Here is a 21,225-nt window from a genome sequence, read left to right as displayed (position 1 = left end):
AAAACAACAGAAAGCAATTTCAAAAGCTAGTGGAGATCACAAAGTTTCTGAAAAATAATAAATCATGTGACACCCCCAAGTAGTATGGCATTAAAAAAACGAAATGTTCTTTCCACGAATTGTGTAAGAGTGTAAGGGTTTGGTGCCGTTATAGTAGCGGGGGTTCATGTTTTTTTTTTATTTCACTCAGTTTTTCCCAGACGGCAACAAACGATAAATTAGGCTCCAGTTAAAATATATATAATAAGATGTATATTATATATATATATATATATATATATACATATATAACATATAGTTTAAAACAATTTTTACATTTTCTGGCAGACACCACACACTAAGGAGATACCAAGCCATTGGAGTCGACCAAATAAAACGTACTGTTACCTTGATTCAAATTCGGAATTTCTTGAAAATTGAAAATTGTTGAAAACATTTGAGATAAAAAAAAGTTCATAACTCAACAAAAAAATATAACATACATCTTTTTGTTTTTAATCAGAATACTTCAAAAGATTAAATACGAATAAATACAAAATTCTAAAGTAAAAGAATGACATAACCATATGAGGATAATGTACAGTAAACAATAAAAAAATAAAATAGAACAAAACAGTTTCCAATAAAAGTATTTTATATACACAAGAAGTACAAATAAAAATGTGCACAGTGTACTATAATATACTACATGTATATACAAATATATAGAGTGGTGTATTAGTATTAATAAGACATTTTAATGCTGAAATGTAACACGGTATACCTAAAGGTTAAGGTTTATCTGGCAAGTCATGAATAAACAAATATTTTGATTGACTGTGGTTTGATAAATATACAATATATAGATAAATGTATGTCCATATATCGTGTGAATTTAATTGCACTGATGGCGTAATGCCACCAAGGCTTTTACTGCTTGCACTGGGCTCAGGGCATGTTGGAATGCCCTCTAATCAGGTTAAGTTATTAAGACCTCCAATGGGGAGGGAACTGGGTCACAGGCAGCTAAACGCAGAGAGCGCGAGAGAGAGCTAGAGAGGGAGGGAGGGAAAACGTGAGAGGAAGCAGCAGAAGGATGTATCTCAATGGAGAGCAGCAGTCGTATGAAGCACATGATGCCAAACATTCAGCACTGCTTTGATCTGTATTAAGGTTTTCTCAAAACTGGACTTTGTTTTAATTCGTGGACAGAGGATAATGCAGTTTTGAATTTGAATGTATTTGCCATTCCATACTTGAGTTTCTGTCGTTGGATTTTCTGCAAACTAAGGCTGCATGTCAAGTTTTCTTCTGGTAAAACGCTTCTTCTTCCAATATTGGACACTTTAACTTTCCAACAAACGCTGAAAAGAAGAACAACACTTTTATGAATTCACTCCTGCACCAGAGACGGAGCTTGCATGGATTTGCTGGTGGACATTACATGTACAAACAAGCAGGTCACAGGCAGCGTAAACACACGAGCCCTCGGGATACTGACATCAGCGTATACGCACATCCCTCTCCTCCCTCTCTCTCCGTGTTGCTCTTTCGTCACTGCATCTCTCCCTTCAGGGTTGATGCTGCTGCGTTTGCTGCTGGGATAGGCTGTGTCCATCAGAGGCTTCCCTTTTAAGAGTACTATTCAACACTTCAATGCAAACAAGACTTATTTTTGGACTGTAGACGGTAGAAGTTGAAAGAAAAGAAGGAACATTTAGAAGAAAAAGAGACTCTGAGAGTGCAGCTGCATGTTTCCTCAGGCAGTTGACTCATTTTATTCACCACAGAGCTATTCATACAAATATTTAACAATATTTTATGATTCAAGTTCTCTCATGCTGGTAGAGTAAAATCTCTGGACATCATTCTGTTGGTGCAGAAGAAAATCCTTTTAAATCTGCTTTGTAAAACAATATTTTTTGTTTTTTCTGGCATCAAATTGCACTCTCCACTCACTCGGCTTTGTATCTGTGCAGTCATGGCTACCTCAGAGTTTAGTTTGGGATTTTTTTGGTTAGCCCCTGTGCACTTGGCCCACACACTCCCTGGATCTGTGCGTAAATGAGGCAGACACAATCTCTCTTCCTGGGAAGCACCAACTTAATCAGAGGATTTGCTCTGCGTTTCACCTGATCGCCCACACACTCAGTCATCCCTCTATCCCTCTCTGACACTGTACCTGCCGTAACCCACAGTCAGGGGTCAGGACCTCAGCCACTGAGCGAATGTTACCTTGGTTACCTCTGGAGCCACAATTGGGAGAAGAAACTGCTACGGAGAACCTTTTAAACAATTAAGGAGTCTGAGAAAGAGTAAATATAACAAGGGAAGGATGGTCTGTCAGTAGCCCAGGCTGAAGGCCAACGGCCGGGTCAAGCAGAAGGCACTGAAGGTGTCTCATGGCACCTTTATGGAAGGCTATGTTGTCCAAAAGCAGTCCGCTGTACAGAGACTCTCTGTTCTCCTTCTCTCTGTGGGAGTGGAAGGCTCAGGAGAGAGAACTGCTGCTGCTGAAGAAACTCACCGACAGGGAGAGGAGGGCACTGCTCGCACAACTCGAAAAGTAAGATGTACATGTAAATAACACATAGGATGAGCATGAGAATAACTTATTTTTGTAGCGTGTCAAATAGTAATATAATGTTTTATCTCTAGCATAAAAATAAGTACAAAATTAAGCTGTTTCCATTGCTTCTAGTATTTATGCTAAGCTAGGCTAACCACATCCTGACTGCAGGTCTATACATCCTTTGCCCTAAAAATATGTGTTTATGACCAGCTATGCAGCAAGCTAAACATTCAAACATTATTACCTTATTATGACTACCATATTTTATCTGCCAAGCAGTTTGAAAAATGTAAAACAAACTGCCTATATTTCCTTGAGACAACTGTGTAAACAATATTGATTAACAACTCAAACGACAGTGATTTAACCCTCCTGTTGTGTTCGGGTCAAATCTGACCGATTTACTACTTTCATCAATCATAACTTTTTTGTTTTACATTCGATTGCATTCAGGCTTTATGATATCCTTCACAGTAGACATTTGAACATATAAAATAGCTGATCACCACTTTCATTGCATTTTGGATGATTTAGTCAACTTTGTAACACCCATGGTGTTCCCGGTCAAAAATGACCGCCATAAAGAAAAGGAATTAGTAACCATCCAGATCAGATAAAACACACACACACACAAACACACACTAGATGTGTCCCCCCCCCTTATGTGCCCATCCCCCCATGTGAATCACACCTGGCACACACAAACACACACACACACAGAACAATTTGATACATTTCCCGCTCTTATGTGCTCATCCCCCCACATGGATCACACCTGGCACACGCAATACATGTTCAGTGTCTATTCTTTGTATATTTACTGCAGTTTTTCCTGTATACAAGTAGTCTGATACAATATTTACAGTTTGAAAGGGTGTTAAATGAAATCTGGTGATGATTAATGGTTTTTGTGTTAATGTAATAGCAGTTAAAACCGGACCGGTCAAATTTGACCGCGAACACCAAAGTAAGGGGGGGAAAACGAAGACAATAGGAGGGTTAAGAGAACATTTTTAACAAATTCTAGTCAGTAGTTCAATGTTTCGTAACATTAATTAGTAGCTAAGAAAACAGGATTTAAAAAATATAGATTGGTTCATAGCCCAGAAGTTGCCTAGTGTTGATAGCGTTAAACAGCTATCGTAGGCTAATGGCTAGCTTGTTTGGTTAGTAGAAAAAAAGTACTTAACATCTGTCATGAAAGTACCTAAAGATTATGTTTCAACAAGGATATTAAATAGATGCTAGGTAATGTTTGCTTTGTCGTATGCAACAAAATGGTGGCTGTAACAATGTCAGTTTAACTGCTACTACCAACCAGCAACAGAGTAACCACCTGAAACTAATACCTCTGTCATGCCTGGTGTGCAAAATGATAATTATTTGTCAATGCTAGATAGTCGAGCAAACATGAGGCATAATGTGTTGATAAGTGAGCATTGGAGGTCAACTATGTTTTTTTTACTTTGGGCAGAGCCTGGCCAGATTTGTTCATATTATTCATATTTAGCTCCTGGTAAGAAAGCAAAACATTTTTTAATTCTTATTGCTGCATTTTGAGCCACAACTGATTTTTTAAGAAGACACAAGAAACAGCACAGACAGAGAAATAGCTGTGGATGCAACGTGAACATATAGAGGGCCTATGTGGATATGTGTCAGCCTGTCATTGATTTTTAGATGAACGACCTTCACCTCAGCATCTGTGTACCATTGCGTCACTGTTAATTAAATCAGCTGTAGGGGACACACTGCAACATTATTTATGAGGGTGTTGTCCCTCAACCTCCCTCTGTACTTCCGCATCCTTCATTTGTACATATTACGTCAGTATAAATGTCTTATTCTCGTAAGAGGATGAGGCTGCAATTCCCCCCTTATGTAATGAGATGCTCTGTAATGTATGGGCAAGTGGTTAATAGGCTTCCCTAAAGTTGCACAATGCACCCAGCAAAGCCTCAATGGGACAGTACAGCTCAGCAGGCATGTGACTCACACACCAGGTACAGTTATATAGTTTTACATTGATTCACTATTGGATTTTATGTGTCCAAGCATGGTGATTAAGTATGCAACACAATATGATCCGGAAGAACAGTGAAGGAGCAAGTTAACTCATATTTGATGAATCATTGTTCCTACACCAGCTGTTTCCATGGCATACATAAATAATAAATTGTTATACTGAAACACTCATTCATGACATTCAATGAATTAATCACATTCAAACACGTTTAAAGGTCCCCTATTATACCCTTTTTCAACAATATATTATAGGTCTCAGATATATACAAAACATGTCTCTGAAGTGTTTGGCTCGAAATACCAAGCAGATCATTGTAGCATGCCATATACTAGGGGTGGGAATCACCAGGCTCCCCCCGATACTATACTATCGCGATACTTAAGCCATGATAATATTGCGATTCTACGATATGCTAAGTATTGCGATACGATATATTGCGCATATATATTGATATACAGTATATGATTGCATGATATATTGGGTTCCAGTGTCTTTAACATGTGACAAAAGCCTTAGTTTTCCACTTTGTGTATTGAAGCAGGTCTTTGCACATGAAGTACAGTAGGTGATCGATTGAGTTCTTTTCTTAGCTCAGAATTTGATGGTAGCTTTGCCAAGCTAATTTGGATTTGCAATATGAATTGTTTATATAATAAAATATCGATACTTGGCGTCCGTGTATCGATACAATATCGCCACGCAAGGTATCGCGATGCTGTATTGATTATTTCCCCCACCCCTACCATACCCCCTGATTCAGAAAAGTGCTGATTCTGTATCTGTAGCTCTAAATGCAAATGAACTGCCACTCCCCACGACCCAGTGTGAGATGTTTGGTTTGAAGAAACACAATTGGTGCTCTAGGAGGAGATTCAGGTGATAAGACGGGCGGGGGTTACCTTGGTTGGTGATTGGCTAATGGTTACACAAGCCAAAAAACATTGTGACATGAAACTTTCAGAATCTCTTTACACAAAGGTGACACATGTTTATGTATCAAATACACAAAAAAGTGGATTTTGCTTAATATATAACCTTTAAATATTGTTGTATCAATCACTTTATCTTCTTTATTTATTTATTGTACAATAAAATCAGATGATATTCAATCTATTTAATCTTTGCTGATCAATGCACCCTTGCATTAAACCATCATCTTAAACAGATGGCAGTTATGTATTAGTATTTGAAGTGTGCATAAAATGAGTTTCTGCAGCATGAAGTTGTTTTAGGTATCATAAAGGGCCAAGCATAATTTGACAAGAAAGCTCTGATCAAACTCAAACAGTCGCACTCATTAACTCCTGGAAGCTTACATCCTAAGTCTTTTCCTCCGAACATCTCCTATAGAGCAGATGGGTATTAAGGGCTTTGCTCAAAGGCAACTCAGTGGTGTTAATGAGGAAGGGGTCAAAGCTGCTCTGTCACTTTCCTCACCCGGATTTATCCTGATGGTCAAGGAAGGGAAACCTTAAATGAACTGGTTTGGGGACGTTAATACGGAAGCCCTGCAGATACAAATTAGAGAAAAGAAAATCTGTTAATGTTTTATATCTGATCTAAATTGTTTACTTCCCCATGTTTATGACCTCTTAATAACAGGTAAAAAAAGGTTTACCAGGATCATTTTTTGAAGTAATTTATTTTTCATCAGTGGAAACAGGTGAAAAAAAGGTTTGGCAGGTAAAAAAATAGTTTTTGCAGGATTGAATATTATTTTAATCCTTATTTGAATGTGGGGTAGCGGTGTTCTTTAGGCCCCGGCTCCACGAGGACAAATACGGCAAAACGCATTGGAGTAACGCAAATGCAACCGCAAAAAACCTTCCGTCCCCACGCAATATACACCGGATTGTGTCAAGCTCCACGAGACAGCTCCGTTTACATCCAAACGCTGGAAAAGCTGCAGTACATATGCCGAACCTGTACGTGGCGCTGTAACTTCCTCCACAAAAGCAGCAACTTCCTCCACAAAAGCAGCGAAGAAGAATGGTTGTCATGGCTGCACTTCTGTGTATTCTCCGCGGTGGGGGCCGACAGAACCGGGCAGAGTTTTTCGCCGGTCAGCGTGTGTTAAAGTTTAAATCTTCCGGACAAAATTATAAAAGTGCCGGTCAAAGGTCTTCATTGTTATTTATTGAGCTTTAAAACAAATGAATAACGACTCTATATAATGGTATATAATCATCAAATACACGGAGCCTGTCTCTTTTTCCTCTCTTCTGACAGCGTCAGTGTCTGTCTCATGCAGCAGCTGATCCTGTAATGAGTGACCTGACAGTAAAAATGAACATATTTATAACTAGTTTAGGTAGTTTGAGAGGTAATTAAAATAGCTAAGGGTGATGATCTGACTTGAACTGTGTGTTTTGCTCCCGCTGCATCACAGCGGCAGGAGCTGTGTGTCTCCGTCCTGTCAGATTAGACTTCACTCGTGTTTATGTCCATATCGAGATAAAGATAAATAATCTGAATTCAAGGAGGAGCTCCTGTAGATGTTGCACAAAGAACTGTAGCATGGTCAGTAGCAACTGGAGCACGATAGCAACCCTGCGGGGGAGAGGCGGGGAGAGGCGGGGCTATGAAAACGAATGACCGTATAGGCGACTCCACGGCCCCGTTGGACCCCCCAGAGCGCTCCGTTCCCAGATCTATCCACCTTTGGACCCGTTGTCGTTTGCGGGGTCTGTTTCTACGTTTCCCTTACGGCGTCGTCGAGCTTAGAGGGCTATACGCATGAGAAATATGCGGATTCAACCCGTTTTCGTCCTCGTGGAGCCGGGGCCTTAGTCTCTTGTAGCCATAATAAGTATTGGAAAACAAGCATACAAAGATAACTGATACATATTTTTTCCTACCTGTTTCACAGATTTATAAAAAGATAACTTTGTGGTTTTCCTGCGTCCCTTTTACAGAGGGAACAAATATATATTTTTATAAGAATTCAGAAAGATTATTTATTATTATTATTATTATTATTATTATTATTATTATTATTATTATTATTATAGATACTATTAAATTCAGACTTTGAAAATAGATAACCAGAATCTTTAAAAAAAAAATGTTTTTCCAGCCTCTCAGGGCTTCCATATATACATGTATGGGTTGCACTAAATGTATAAGCACTTGCGGTCTGGAATAAAGTAAATGGATTGACCTTAATGATAACTGAAACACATATTAATAATGTATGTGTTTATTTGTGTGTTCAGGCTTAGTAAGGAGTTGCAGCAGAAGGATAAGGTCATTGAGTCTCTCCGCACCAAACTAAACCAGCACCAGCACCATCATCAGCCCCATCGCTCCGACACACCAAACAGCAACCACGCCCTCTCCGACACCACCGACCAATCAGATCGCATCTCCTATGTGTCTGACGAACATGGATCCACACACGAGGACCTGGACCTCTGCTCGGATATGGACGCTGCCAGCGAGCTTGGTCAGAAGGAAACACGGACTGGTACCAGAGTCAGCACAGGTAATAACATTACAACCATGATCCAGCTTAACGTATATTTGTATACTTCTGCCGAAAACATGTAGAACCCAAATTGTATATCTACAAGTGGAGAGAAAATTGATACAATTAATTAAGAAATTGTCAACAAATACCAGAAACAGAACCAGACCTGTTTAGTCTGTCTCTCAATACTTTCTGACTTCCTCTCTGTTTCTCAGATCCAAGTTCATTAGTTACTACTGAAGACTTAAATCTAAAAAAACACACAAAATACCTATTTTGAAATACACTCACTGTTTGTTATGCTGGTTGCTATTTTATTTTCAATGATGCAAGACACAATAGACAACAATCATTTATAATATTAATTCCATACAGTAAATAAATGCAAGCCACTACTACTACTTCTACTAATACTACTTCTACTATTTCTAATAATACAACAATATATATTTAAATTATAATGATATCATAATAATAATACATGTTGTTGTGGTCATGTTTTATGAAATTATTGTATTATTAGGAAAACAATAATTAATTATACTTTAAGTTAATACTGGCCTACTTTGGATCCATCTAGGCTTACAGTAAGTCCGTAGTTTATACATTTATTGTTTTCATGTATCCAATACAAAGGCTGCCTTGTCCTTAAAACACCTTGGATTTATTAACAATAAAAGATATATAGATTTTACATTCCTCATACATCTGAACCCAGCTGTTGACAATTGTCACATGACCTCTGCACTCCTCCTTATTCATAACACATAACAGAAATGTCCAGATCAAATGTGATGATTTAAGGGGAAACACACACACACACACACACACACACACACACACACACACACACACACACACACACACACACACACACACACACACACACACACACACACACACACACTTGTTTTCTGTTCCATCCATCATGTTCTCTGGTGACAGCAGACTCTTTTAATTTCCAGATTGCCACTCTCACAGTGGCGCCATGTCACACCATTCGTCCGTCCCACCATCCGTCACCTCATCCCACAGAGCCCCGTCCTTCCTCAGCTGTCCCAGCATGCATTGCCCCAGCTCGCCACACAAACCTGCAGATATGCTGAGTCAGACAGGTAGGAAGGGTCTAATGAGTGTTCTGCTGCATTATCACACCTTTACTCTTCTGCTTTCTACTTCCCTCACCTGTTTCTTCCATTCTTTTAAATTCTTCTTCTACTCCCAGTTCCAGCTTCAGTCTTCACCTCTATCCTCTCCCACCCTCCCCCCTCCTCCTCCACCACCCAGAGGGCACCTTTGCCCTTCCATGCCCACCCCGCAACCCCGCGTACCCGCGGGGTTGGTTTCTCCCTGGCTGAGGTGCATCAGGAGCTGCAGATGTTACAAATGCAGCTTGGAGGCAATGACAGTGCGTCACTCAGACTGTATATGCATGAGTTTATGTATTGAGTGCATTAACACATTTAGTATAAACTAATTGTGGTTCAGTAACCAGACAGATAATTGAAATGGCACAAATTCAAACAATTACTGGTAAAAAAAAAAACACGTTTGGGGAATAGTATTAACATTTATTCTGCACTTATTGTAAAGATGAAGATTATCAAGCTAACATACTAAATCGAATGTGTTCCATAGCTCTTCCACTTTAAAAATGTAACTTTCAGAGAGTTTTAACACCATTTTAACAGACAGAAGAAAAGAGAAAATGCCAGTAAAAAAAGAAACTTAATGGAAACAGGATCCTGTGTAGCTAACTTTAAGTTATAGCCTATCATTCCTGTATATTGTGTTGTAACTTTATATGATTGTCAACTAATGGGCCTGTATTTGAAGGAATGGGTCTGAGATTGTGCTGTCATTTTGAGATAGGACCACTGGAAGGCGCCACAGTTAGAAGTTATTTACACAGTAGCTTTATTTAATTAAATTGAGACTGATCAACAGTGTATGGAAGGGAGGATTCATGTTCTTTCCTCGAATAATGGAGTAGAACAACACCTCATTATTGTTACATGTGATCCTGCTCAATACAAACATGTTTCAACATCCAGAAAGTATAAACGAGCAAACTATCACTATATACCTGCATCCAGATACACGTTTTCTTTTCTTTGCCTTTCTTCTTTGCATATATCTTTAAGACACTGTACCGTCTTTCTCCTAACAATATGGGTTCCTACTGTATATACAAACATTTAGCCTGAAAAGGATTTGCTAGGATTTTATAGAGCCTTTAGACTAGAGACACCAAACCATAGCGATTTCATTTTACTGTGACAAAATAAATAATTTCCCTTTCAGCCTTTTGCTCTCTTTGTGTCTCGCCAGCCCTTTCTCTTTACTAACAAGTGTCTCTGTTCCCCTCCCAGGTTTTTTTGCAGTGTTCCTTTTCTTTAATAACTGATTTTAGATCGTATGTGAGATTTAGATTTGCTTATTCACTTCATGTTCCTTTTCCTCTTCTTCAGGGTTTTCCACTCCCACTTCCAAACCTCTTCATGGCTTCCCATTCGCCCACCAGCAGCCGGACCCCTTCCTGCCGCACTCCTTCCACGGATACCAGCCCTCTCCTTTCAGCAGCAGTCTGGATGCCAACTCAGCAATGCAAGCTGGAGCCAGTCTGCTCGAGAGCACTGCATTGTGGGATATGAGCTATGGTGCCCGTCCGGTGAGACTCGGAGCTGACCTTTCTTCAGGATCATCAGGGTACCAGTCAGGCACCAGCAACACAGGTAGATACTCAGTTTAACCTTTTCAAAATGACTCACATTGAACTAGTTGAAAACTCTAATAACTAACATGTGTTCTTTGTGTTGCACCATACTATATATAAAAAAATAGTAATAAACATTTGACAAGAAAACATGTTTACTGTGTTAGATTACAATTATTAAGTTAAAAATTATATTGGAATAGTGGCTCATTGTGTTACAATAGTCACATTAGTCCCAGAACCCTGCTTTTCTTTTTAACATAATTAAAGATTTATTTAAATAATAAAGTACAATTGCTTCTTGTGATACCATCAATAAAATCCAACACTTCTTGCATACTTCACAGTAACGGGTCATATAGTACTTGTGTTTATTAGCTTTGTCCATGTTTGAAGGCCAGTTAAGTATGTCCAGAAGTGCACTTTGACTAAAGCAGTGATCCCTAAGTTATACTTTTGTTTGTGTTGTAGGATCAGACCTGATGATGAAGGAGCACCTGAGAGAGATCCGGAGTCTGAGGCAGAGACTGGAGGACTCCATCCAGACCAACGACCGCCTCCGACTGCAGCTGGAGGAGCGGCTGGCCCGCACCAACACGGAGAAAGGTAACACACGTAGTTATTCTCTTAAAAAATCTGTTGATTTGTTAGAAGGCATACAAATGATATGTAATCTGGAAGGACAGGATAATAAGGACAGCCTGGAAATACTTTCAGTATAGAGATGTAATACACATCTATTATAAAAAAAACTGTAGTTTGTTAGCATGTTACCATGTGGTGAAAGTTACTGAGGAAATGTACTAAAGTAGGTTTATTGTAGCCTACTTAAGTACAGTTTTTATGTACTTTCCTTGAGCATTTCCATTTCCTGCTCCTTATTTCTCCTCTGTAAACATTACAGTCCATGCTTATCCTCTCTGTGTCCCCTCCAGCTGCTCCTACCAACATCTACATCCAGGGCATGGACTCTGTCGGCCAGCTCTCCAGTGAGATGAGACTTCTGAAGGAGGAGAACGTCAGTCTGCAGAACCAGCTGAAGCAGGCCACCAGAGGTACTGTCACATCTATACTAGCCAGCCCAAAAACGTAGAAAGCCACCAAGTTTTATTTAGCAGATCAAGAGCTGTTGTGCCTGCAACCAGACAGAAGTTATTAGAACAAGTACGTTTTGGCTCTGTTCAGTATGATACGTTAGTGATAATGTTCAGCGAGGCGGTCATTAATGAAAAAGATGACAGGGCGGTCATTATCCAGCTCATAGCACCACTAACTTTACTCACAATATTGATTTAAAAAGGATTTTATTGATTTAAAAATTATCGTATTGCTACCGCTAAGAAAATAATTGTCTGATCCGCTGTGTAGGCCTACTAACGGTTGGAACTGTGCTGGTAGCAACGTATCTTAAAATCCTCATTAATCCAAAGTTTCGTACTCTCCACAAATCTAAAAATGAATATTATAAAAGTATTTCCAGGGTGTTATCTGACAGAGAAAAGAAAACTGATGATTTGGGTTTTTTTTTGGCCCGTGTGACATTACATTGACCGGACTTCTTTCTACGGATTGATATGAATGCACTTAGCCCCCTGATCTAATCTTCCTCCTTAGCCCCGTTCTGCTATCCTAAGCAGCGGTCTGCTAGTGAGTAGAGCAGAATGTTTGAAATGTAATTGACCAATCAGCATTGAGTATTGAACTAAGCTGTTTAGTAACATGTTGCAATGTCCTTTGTCCCCTGCAGAGAGCAGCAAGGAGGCAGAGCGTTTGAAGGAGGTTGAGCTAGAGGCTGAACAGTGGGCGGAGCAAAGCCAGAAGCTGCAAGCCGAAGCTGAAGCTAGCAGCAAAGAGATTGCACAACTGAAACAGGACAGACAGAAGAACCAGGAAGCCATCAACAGGTGTGTGTCCATGTGCAGATTGATGACCAGTTTACAACTTGGCGAAGGTGTTAAGTAATGACATGTTTATTAGGATTCTCAAAAATATAGATGTTCTAGTGACATTTCTGTGAGAGTTCTGTTTCTTCATATAAAATGTTCTTGTGTGTGTGTTTTCTCAGACTCCAGCACGAGGTGAGCGTCCTCCAGCAGCAGCTGTGTGAGAGCCGCAGTCTGGTCCACTCTCTGCAAAGTGAGCTGCAGGTGTACCACAGAGTGTGTGGGGTCATCACCAACGCACCCGCAGGTAAGACGTTTTTTTGTACGACACCTAAGAATATCTAAAAATATTTCCTAAGATAATCTTAACTCATCTGTGTTACTGTGTTTTCCAAGCAGGTCAGGCCAGTGACAATGCCAAACTTGGACACAGCTCTGCAACCTTTGACCCCAACGAGCTGCACGTTCAGCTGGAGCAGCAGCTGCACATACAGATGGGCGCACAGCCTCGATCCAGGAGACAGCTCTTCAACGGTCAGTACCAGTATTTCAAAGTGATAAAGAGAAAATCTGAATACTAGAATTATAGGGGACATATTATCGTCATTTTCAGGTTCATATTTGTAATTTGTGCATCTACTGTGACATGTCTCCATGCTTTAATGTTCAAAAAGCTCTTTATTGTTCTCATACTGCCTGTTCTGCAGCACCTCTTTTCACCCTCTGTCTGAAACCAGAGCCCAGTCTGCTCTGATTGGTTAGCTGGTCGGCTCTTTTGTGATTTGTCAGAGGCTCAGAAATGTCCCGCCCCCTAGCCTATCACGTACAATGTGTCGGAACGCTAGCCAAAAATAAGCAGGAGTGTTACATAGTGATGTCACTACGTTATGGAAGTAAACAAAGGAGTCCAATTGGGGCATTTCAGGCAGTATGGGAACTTTGGGATTTAAGCCTTTGTAGACTGTTGACATATAACGCACAACATGGCCTCGTGAAGTTAATCTGGAGTTCAGCAGCTGAGAAAGGTGTACTGTATAAAGAAGCCGACCGTACTGATGGAAATCTTCCTTCACAGAGAATGTTCCCTCTCCTCCTGTGAGAGACACTGGACTTGACAGTCCAGCCTCTCCTTTACGTTCTGCGCAGAAACATTCAGCAGAAAGTGGATCAGCTGATCAAGGTGAGAAACTCTCAACAATTATTTGTACTAATGAAAGTCTCCCTCCTGCCCCTATTCCTAATTCTCTGTTTTTTCCTCCCTGCAGCCTCAACCCTGCAGGGCCAAGCCCCCGATGGATCATTCGCACACCGTCATGGCCGCCATGCAGTGGGCCATGTTGATGACTTCAAGGCTCTTCAACAGCAGATCCTGGAGGGCAGCGCTCTCCTCCGCAAGATGGAGACGGGTCTTTATTCCCAGAGCACTCCACAGGAGTTCAGCCTACTTCAGGTGAGAGAGACAGGAGGCAAAAACTATAGATTAATATATTCTTATTCATTTGTTTATTCATATACACAATATATTTTATTGTATGATTATTGAGGCTTCTAAAAGGTTGTAGACTTGTGTTTGGCCAATGGTTGAGATGGCAATAAGTCATGACAACAACATTTCCATTTGAACCATTTTTTGTGTTTCTAGACTACATTTAAAAAGATATATACAGCAAAAAAGGCTGAGAAATGACTGTAGTCCTAGACTTGTTATTAACATCTTGTGGTGTGTGTGTGTCAGCCTTCAGACTCAGGCTCTGTCAGGAAGATGCTGTCTGACACTAAAACCCTCCGGCAGATCCTGGATGAGGCCGACTCTCTGCTGAGGATGTTCTGGAGAGCAGCGCTGCCGAACCAGCAGGAAACCAAACAGGTCGGAACAAACACCTTCTAGTGAAAAATCTAAAAGTGTGATGTAAAAGAGTGGAGAGCAGAGTAGTTTCCAAATACTTCTTTGATCCCTTTTATCTCCTGCCAGTGAACTCACAGAGTTGTTCATTTATTCATCATGTTATTTGTAGAAAAACACTTCCTGATATTGCAATGCAGTAGGGTGTTGTTCTAGGAGCTAAAAGCTAAATCACTGGAGACTTAAAGAGATGTAGATCGTTTGGGTGTGAGTTGGCGAGTGTTATAGATATCAGCCGTAGACATGTTTGTCCCATCCCGAATGAAATGGAAACAGATGGCACTCAGCCTGTTCTGCTCAAAGAAATATATTTTGAATAATTCAAAAACGATGTCTATCTAGAAAAACCATGACCCGGTTAATCAAGATAGTAATGGTTGACTAACACTGGCTCTTTATGAATAGTGAACAAAAAATAATTTCATAAACGAGTTCATAAACTAGATAGCTTTCTAAAAAGATATATGGACTTGATTTGATGTACCAGAATATGTGGACAGTCACGTAACACTATCCCTGTGTGTGTGTGTTTACAGGATCAGTCTCTGAGGGAGGAGGTGGCCTCTCTCCGTCTGAAGCTCTCAGATCAGGAGCAGGCTCTCAAGGACGCCGTGGAGAGAGTGAAGAGCTCCGACCTCACCAAAGATAGCATGGAGCACTTTATAGTCAACCAACGTGAGTCACTCATGTCCTCACTCTTTCTAGCAGATAATATAAAACAATAAAGCATATTGTTAATCTTTGTAATAGATCAAACAAATGAATAAACCTGGAATTGTACTTTGATGGTATTTTTAAATGTAATTTTGTAATCGTACAGAGCTGTTACTGTAGATCTCTTATTCACAGCAGATCCTTAAATGCTTGATCCAATAATCCAACAAAACAATGTTTTTAAAAGATACAACAATTATGTTTCGTCAGCATTTGAGTCTTTTTCAGTGTCTTGGGTCATCTTAATCCAGCCCTCTCCTCTTTCCTCTTGCGTCTTTGTTCTTGTTTCTTCATCTTTCAGTCCCAGAGCAGCTGTGGAATTCACTAAACCTGTGTTGGGTGTTTCTGCCCATTTGAAATCATAAAGTTTGACTTACAAATGTACAAGTGATGACTTACAGTTGCTCTTTGTGTTTATTTTACAGTGTCGAGAACACATGACGTGTTGCGAAAAGCAAAGACAAACTTACAGGTGAGTTTCCTCATGTCAATTCATTGTAATAAACGTTTAGTTCTAGCAGGTGGAAATAACTGAGATAATCACAAGTGGATAAGTTCAAGTGAAAATCCCTCCTGTCACTGTAACGCCCTCTCACCGCCCTCCTGCTCTTTCTCTTCCTTCTGACTCCTGCTGAGTCTCCTCAGAAGAATGAGCTCAGGATTTCCTCCCTTCGCCGTGCCTCTTCCTCCCCCTCATCTTCCTCTTTCTACCCCTCCTCCTTCTCCTTTTCCCCCTCCTTCTCCTCTGTCCCCAATTCTTTCCCTACCTTCTCCTCTTCCTCACACCAATGGCCTTGTAAAGGTATGGCTTCCTGGTGTTACTGTGTTCTGTTCACTGTCCCAATAACATGATGATGCTTTTGGATGAAAACCCTTGTATTAAATGTAATACAATGGGGGGGGGGGGGGTTAGTTTGCTAACCCTGACCCTAATGCACATTTGAGTTATACTAAACATTATTAATTTGAAATAAATTAAGGTTACTAATGAATAATTAATGGGACGTTTTATAAAATATTCTTCTTCCCAGACACTAAAAAGTCATAACAAAAATACCTCAACACTGATCCTTTGTGTTTCAGGTAAGAAAACAGGAGGCTTCTGTGAGCTTGCCTTCTCTCCTGGTTGGGGTGTCATGAGGCCTGAGACTTCCTCCTCCTCCTCTTCCTCCTCTGCTGTCCACCAGCGCCCCCCGCAGGCAGCCTTCTTGTAGTGCATCAGCCCCGAAGCTCCTCATCATTTTCTCATTGTTCAATCAGAAAATGCTGGAAATCCTGGCTCTCTCATTGGTTGGAGAAACATTTCAGTTGAGTGACATCTCTCTGAGTGTGTCAGTAGATTACTGCTGGTTCATGATCGTTTGTGAATGATTGTATTTTTATTGGTGAGGACATGACTGAAGTGTTTTGAATCGTTTATATGAGACCAGTTTGGCTGGAGTTGGTGTATTATTCATGGCTTCTGATTAGGCTCATTTTCACAGATAACATCAATGTTGATCAAATATTAAACCACATTTAAAACAGTGATTAAGCTCTCAGAAACAATCAAGAATAGGTACCTTCATGTGAAAAAAGGGATGTTTTTATACATTTTTCCCTAAAATGTAATGTTTGACAATCATAACAATCACATACACAGAACATTCTTCAGTAAGTCATAAATCAGAAGCTCCCAATCAGAAGCCAACTTCAGCCACGTACTTCAGCAGGGATTCAAGAAACAAAAATCCACATGATGCCAGCAGGAAAGGGGCTTTTAAAAAACCCGAAACCAAACAGCAAAGTGCTTCCACTGAGCCTCTGTCGGGCTCGTGTTGTAGTTAGTGTGTAGAATAGTTGCATGTGGTTTGAGCAGCTTGTGGAATCAAAGCCATACTCTCTGACGGTACGGTAATAATGTTTTTGTTCTGTTCTAATTGTACAATAATTGTCATAAAATGGCCAACTACTGATAACAAATGGAAAATAAGGTAGAACTACAGTACCAGTAGATAGTTTGGTCAAATAGATGGTAGATGGTGTTCTCATGCATTTACTCACAAAAAAACACCAATTTCAGATGTTTTGCTCATCGTATTCAAACTCCAGAGTATTACTGTTGAATATGGAGTCTGTTCTCTTCAGATAATTAAAACGCATTTGGGTCCAACCCAGTTTTTCTTGCAGTGAAAGCCTTCTGATGAAGCTGCTGTATTGAGAAGCATCTTAATAACCAGTGTTAATAAAAACAAGCAAATGTACCAGAGTGTCATCGAGCTGCTCATCGGGCTGCTCATCGATTTGTTTGATGCCTTTTAGTTTCGGATAAAATAAATGACGGTCCAAAAGAGATGACATTTCATTTTTGTAACCAGAAAAATGGACCACACTTTTTTCTTTTTAAATAAATACATAATTTTGGTGTTTCTTTTCTTATTTTTGCTAAATTTGTGCATCTCTTTGTTTGAATTTCCCTCGAGACGACAATCAATTAACAACAAAAAAAACAATCCTCAAGGGATACATTCAAGTTTGTTAGGTTTTTCAAGACTTCTGAGGATTTGTTACGCTCACTGTGCAAATAATATTTTATGAAATTGGTTGCTTTACACTGACTCATTATTATTATTTTTCTTGATTTCTCTGTATAAAAGGTTAGCTGTTTCTTTTTGTGCATGAACTGTGGCTTCACTGCCCTCTGATACTTTTACTGAAATATGCAATTTTTTGGGTTACTGTGCAATAATAACCTTTGTGGTTGCTTTTTGTTGATGTTTTAGCCCTGGATATTAAAGTGCCATGTCATCTGTTTTCGCTTTGAAGCTGAGTCGTTAAAAAAACAAAAAAGATATGATGAAAATGTCCAGTTTTATGACAATCAAAAACAAATGGCCCACCAATTTTTAAAGTAACATGAATCAGAGTTTTATAAACGGTGTGGAAACAATGCAAAGTCACAACATAAAAGAGTGCTGTAATGAGATATTTATGAAGCAAAGTTATAAACCAAAGTCAACAACTTGTATGTTGTCAAATCAGGTTTAAATGAATTACGTACAGTATAGCGATTTTTTGTGAAATTCCCAACGGAAGGTCAAATTCAGTGTCTGTGTGGTTTGAGGAACTAAATCTCATGTATGTACATATTAAAGGGAGTGCGAACATCAATGCAAGCTGTTTTGTCATTGTTCGACAAAGACCATCTGTATTTTTATGCATGTTTCTTTTCTTAAAAGTGTTTTTCGGGTTAAAAAAAAAGAATAACCTTTTTAATAAAAAGGGAAAAACAAAATTTGTCTTGTTTGTTTTCTGAAACAATTATCTCGCTTCTTTTGTTTTGTTTCTCTTGAACAATACAGACCCTCAAGCACAAAGCAGCATAAGTATAGTCTTTAGTCTATTATACATTTATGACATTTTATTTTAAATATGTGGAAGTCCACACAATATTGTATTCTGTATACAAATACAACTGAGGTCTTCGTAAAATTACAAATAATCATATAGAAGGTTAATATGGCTGAAATACACTAAGAAATAAGTATTGAACCTATGTATTGAACACATATTAAAGGCACTTATTTAGTGGGAATGCTGATACAGCATTCCAACTATCTGTTCTTCGACGCACGAAATTCTTTATTATTATTCCGTCCGTTATTTTGCCGGTCTTCTTCTCCCGCATTGAACATCGCAGAAACTTCGTTCAAACATCAAAACGTTCAGTTCGGTCGGGAATCGATGGCTATTACTTTTCTCATTCATAACTTTCATAATTCCAGAGATACATCCCATAATTCATCACATTTTTAACCATTGAAGTCAATGGAGAAAATCTTCACACTTCAACAAATCTTCATGCGACTTCAACTGCTAACTGTTCATTCATACTTTCACTCAGAAACCTCATTCCAACTTTAAAATGTTACACATCTTTCTGACATTATTCGTGTAACACAACTTTTAAATCTGATTCTTACTTTTAGAGATATTAAACATTGTTCAGACCTTGGTAAAGAGGCTTTCTTCAGATTTTAACATTAACTAGAGTGCGTGATGTCACAGCTAGAGTGTAGGAAATCTTGAAATTTGCCTTCATATATTTTTTTTAAACTGCCATAATTCCCAAACCCTACATCCCTGAGACATAATATTTCATGACAAACGTAGGAAAACATCTCGTAGCTTGAAAAATGACAAATAATTAAGCAAAAAATAATTAAACAAAATGCCTCTTGAGGGCATGAAGTGACAAAAATGTTCAACATGTCTCCATTAAAGCCCATTGTAATTTCAGGCTGATATTTCCTCACAGCAGCAGCCGCATACCTTTAGTTAATCTGCCAAAAAGGCCACATTATTTACCCAAAAGTACACAAAAAGCACACTTCAGATACTCAAGGTCCTTGAGATGCTTCACGCTTTGAAATTTCACCGATATCTGTTACGGTTCTTCAACAAAACGTTCACATGTAACAGGTTTATCTCTCATTCAGAACAATGGAAACCTTTGATCTCTGGACACCTCGTTAGCTCAAATATAAACACCTGTGTCATGGAACACGATGATGTCATAACTCCAACTGACATGCTCAGAGCAGCAGACTTCAGATAATGGTTAATGGTCCTGCCCTCAACAGCTCTACGTCAGTTATGGGGTGTCATCATATGCCGTTTCCATGGAAACACATCCCTCGGATGCGTTTCCATGGAAGATCAAGAGGGCGATCAAGAGAAGAGAGAGAGGGCGATCAAGAGAAGAGAGGGCGATCAAGAGAAGAGAGAGAGGGTGATAGAAGAGTGAGAGGGTGATCAAGAGAAGAGAGAGAGGGCGATCAAGAGAAGAGAGAGAGGGCAATCAAGAGAAGAGAGAGAGGGTGATAGAAGAGTGAGAGGGTGATCAAGAGAAGAGAGAGAGGGCGATCAAGAGAAGACAATGCTCACCATGAAACACAGTTTTCTCATAACTTCAGTGAAAATGCTCCAAACGGCCCAAAACTTCACAGGTTTGGTAACGATGCAGCCATCAACGCATCTAAGCGTATTATGGGATGTCATCAAATGCCGTTGGCATGGCGACAGATCATTCGCCATCAAGTTAGTTCAAAAGTTTGCAGTTCAAATATTCTGCTGCTTTTCCAAGCCTTTTTACTTTCTTTTCTTCTCTCATCAAACATTCAAGCCCCCAGTGTTCATGTATCATTTCAATCTAAATTCTTCACTTTCTTCTTACACATTACATTTCAGCATAGCAATTCAGCGTCAGCTTTTCAGCATAAAGCATTCCCACTAGCAATTTCTTCAGGAATTGCATTCTCTAGTTTTAAATGTTCTTTCAGCAGGTGGCAGCAGAGCCCAACACACACACACACACACACACACACACACACACACACACACACACACACACACACACACACACACACACACACACACACACACACACACACACACACACACACACACACACACACACACACACACACACACACACACACAGTAAGGCAGGCTTAAAACCCGAGGGCACCGAGCCTTCGCAGCAGCTGGCCCTAGGCTCTGGAACACTCTGCCCCTCCATGTGAGGTCGGCCCAGACCCTAGGGTTTTTTAAAATCTACACTAAAAACACACTTCTTCTCTCTGGCCTTCTAGTTAGAGCGGAGCACGACTCCTGACTTTTCCCTGTGTTTTATTTTTATTTTATATATATCTGTTGTAATTTATTGTCTTGTATTGTGATTGTAGTAATGTGTTTTTATTACATGTACAGCACTTTGGCTCGACCAAAAATCGCTTTTAAATGTGCTTTATAAATAAAACTTGATTTGATTTTGATTTGACACACACACACACACACACACACACACACACACACACACACACACACACACACACACACACACACACACACACACACACACACACACACACACACACACACACACTGAAGACACGAGCAGACATTTAATATTAAACGAAATA

The 21,225-nt window shown here is 39.6% G+C and overlaps 1 protein-coding gene across 1 annotated transcript in view; it reads left to right on the top strand.

Annotated features, from left to right (window-relative positions):
• The window catches only part of pde4dip (phosphodiesterase 4D interacting protein), a 41,806-nt gene extending 23,270 nt beyond the window's left edge, over nucleotides 1-18,536 (top strand). The window contains exons 21-36 of the mRNA XM_034147301.1: nucleotides 7,793-8,061; nucleotides 9,012-9,161; nucleotides 9,272-9,454; nucleotides 10,518-10,781; nucleotides 11,234-11,368; nucleotides 11,698-11,817; nucleotides 12,510-12,666; nucleotides 12,828-12,952; nucleotides 13,045-13,179; nucleotides 13,721-13,825; nucleotides 13,911-14,095; nucleotides 14,381-14,512; nucleotides 15,085-15,223; nucleotides 15,688-15,734; nucleotides 15,908-16,064; nucleotides 16,346-18,536. Coding sequence (XP_034003192.1) covers nucleotides 7,793-8,061; nucleotides 9,012-9,161; nucleotides 9,272-9,454; nucleotides 10,518-10,781; nucleotides 11,234-11,368; nucleotides 11,698-11,817; nucleotides 12,510-12,666; nucleotides 12,828-12,952; nucleotides 13,045-13,179; nucleotides 13,721-13,825; nucleotides 13,911-14,095; nucleotides 14,381-14,512; nucleotides 15,085-15,223; nucleotides 15,688-15,734; nucleotides 15,908-16,064; nucleotides 16,346-16,476 — 2,434 coding nt within the window. The 3' untranslated portion in view covers nucleotides 16,477-18,536. The remainder of the gene's footprint in view (nucleotides 1-7,792; nucleotides 8,062-9,011; nucleotides 9,162-9,271; nucleotides 9,455-10,517; nucleotides 10,782-11,233; nucleotides 11,369-11,697; nucleotides 11,818-12,509; nucleotides 12,667-12,827; nucleotides 12,953-13,044; nucleotides 13,180-13,720; nucleotides 13,826-13,910; nucleotides 14,096-14,380; nucleotides 14,513-15,084; nucleotides 15,224-15,687; nucleotides 15,735-15,907; nucleotides 16,065-16,345) is intronic.
• The last annotated feature ends 2,689 nt before the right edge of the window (nucleotides 18,537-21,225 follow it).

This window comes from Trematomus bernacchii, unplaced genomic scaffold (genome assembly GCF_902827165.1).
Source record: "Trematomus bernacchii unplaced genomic scaffold, fTreBer1.1, whole genome shotgun sequence".
Lineage (NCBI taxonomy): Eukaryota > Metazoa > Chordata > Actinopteri > Perciformes > Nototheniidae > Trematomus > Trematomus bernacchii.
This window is presented reverse-complemented; position numbering and strand designations above follow the sequence as displayed.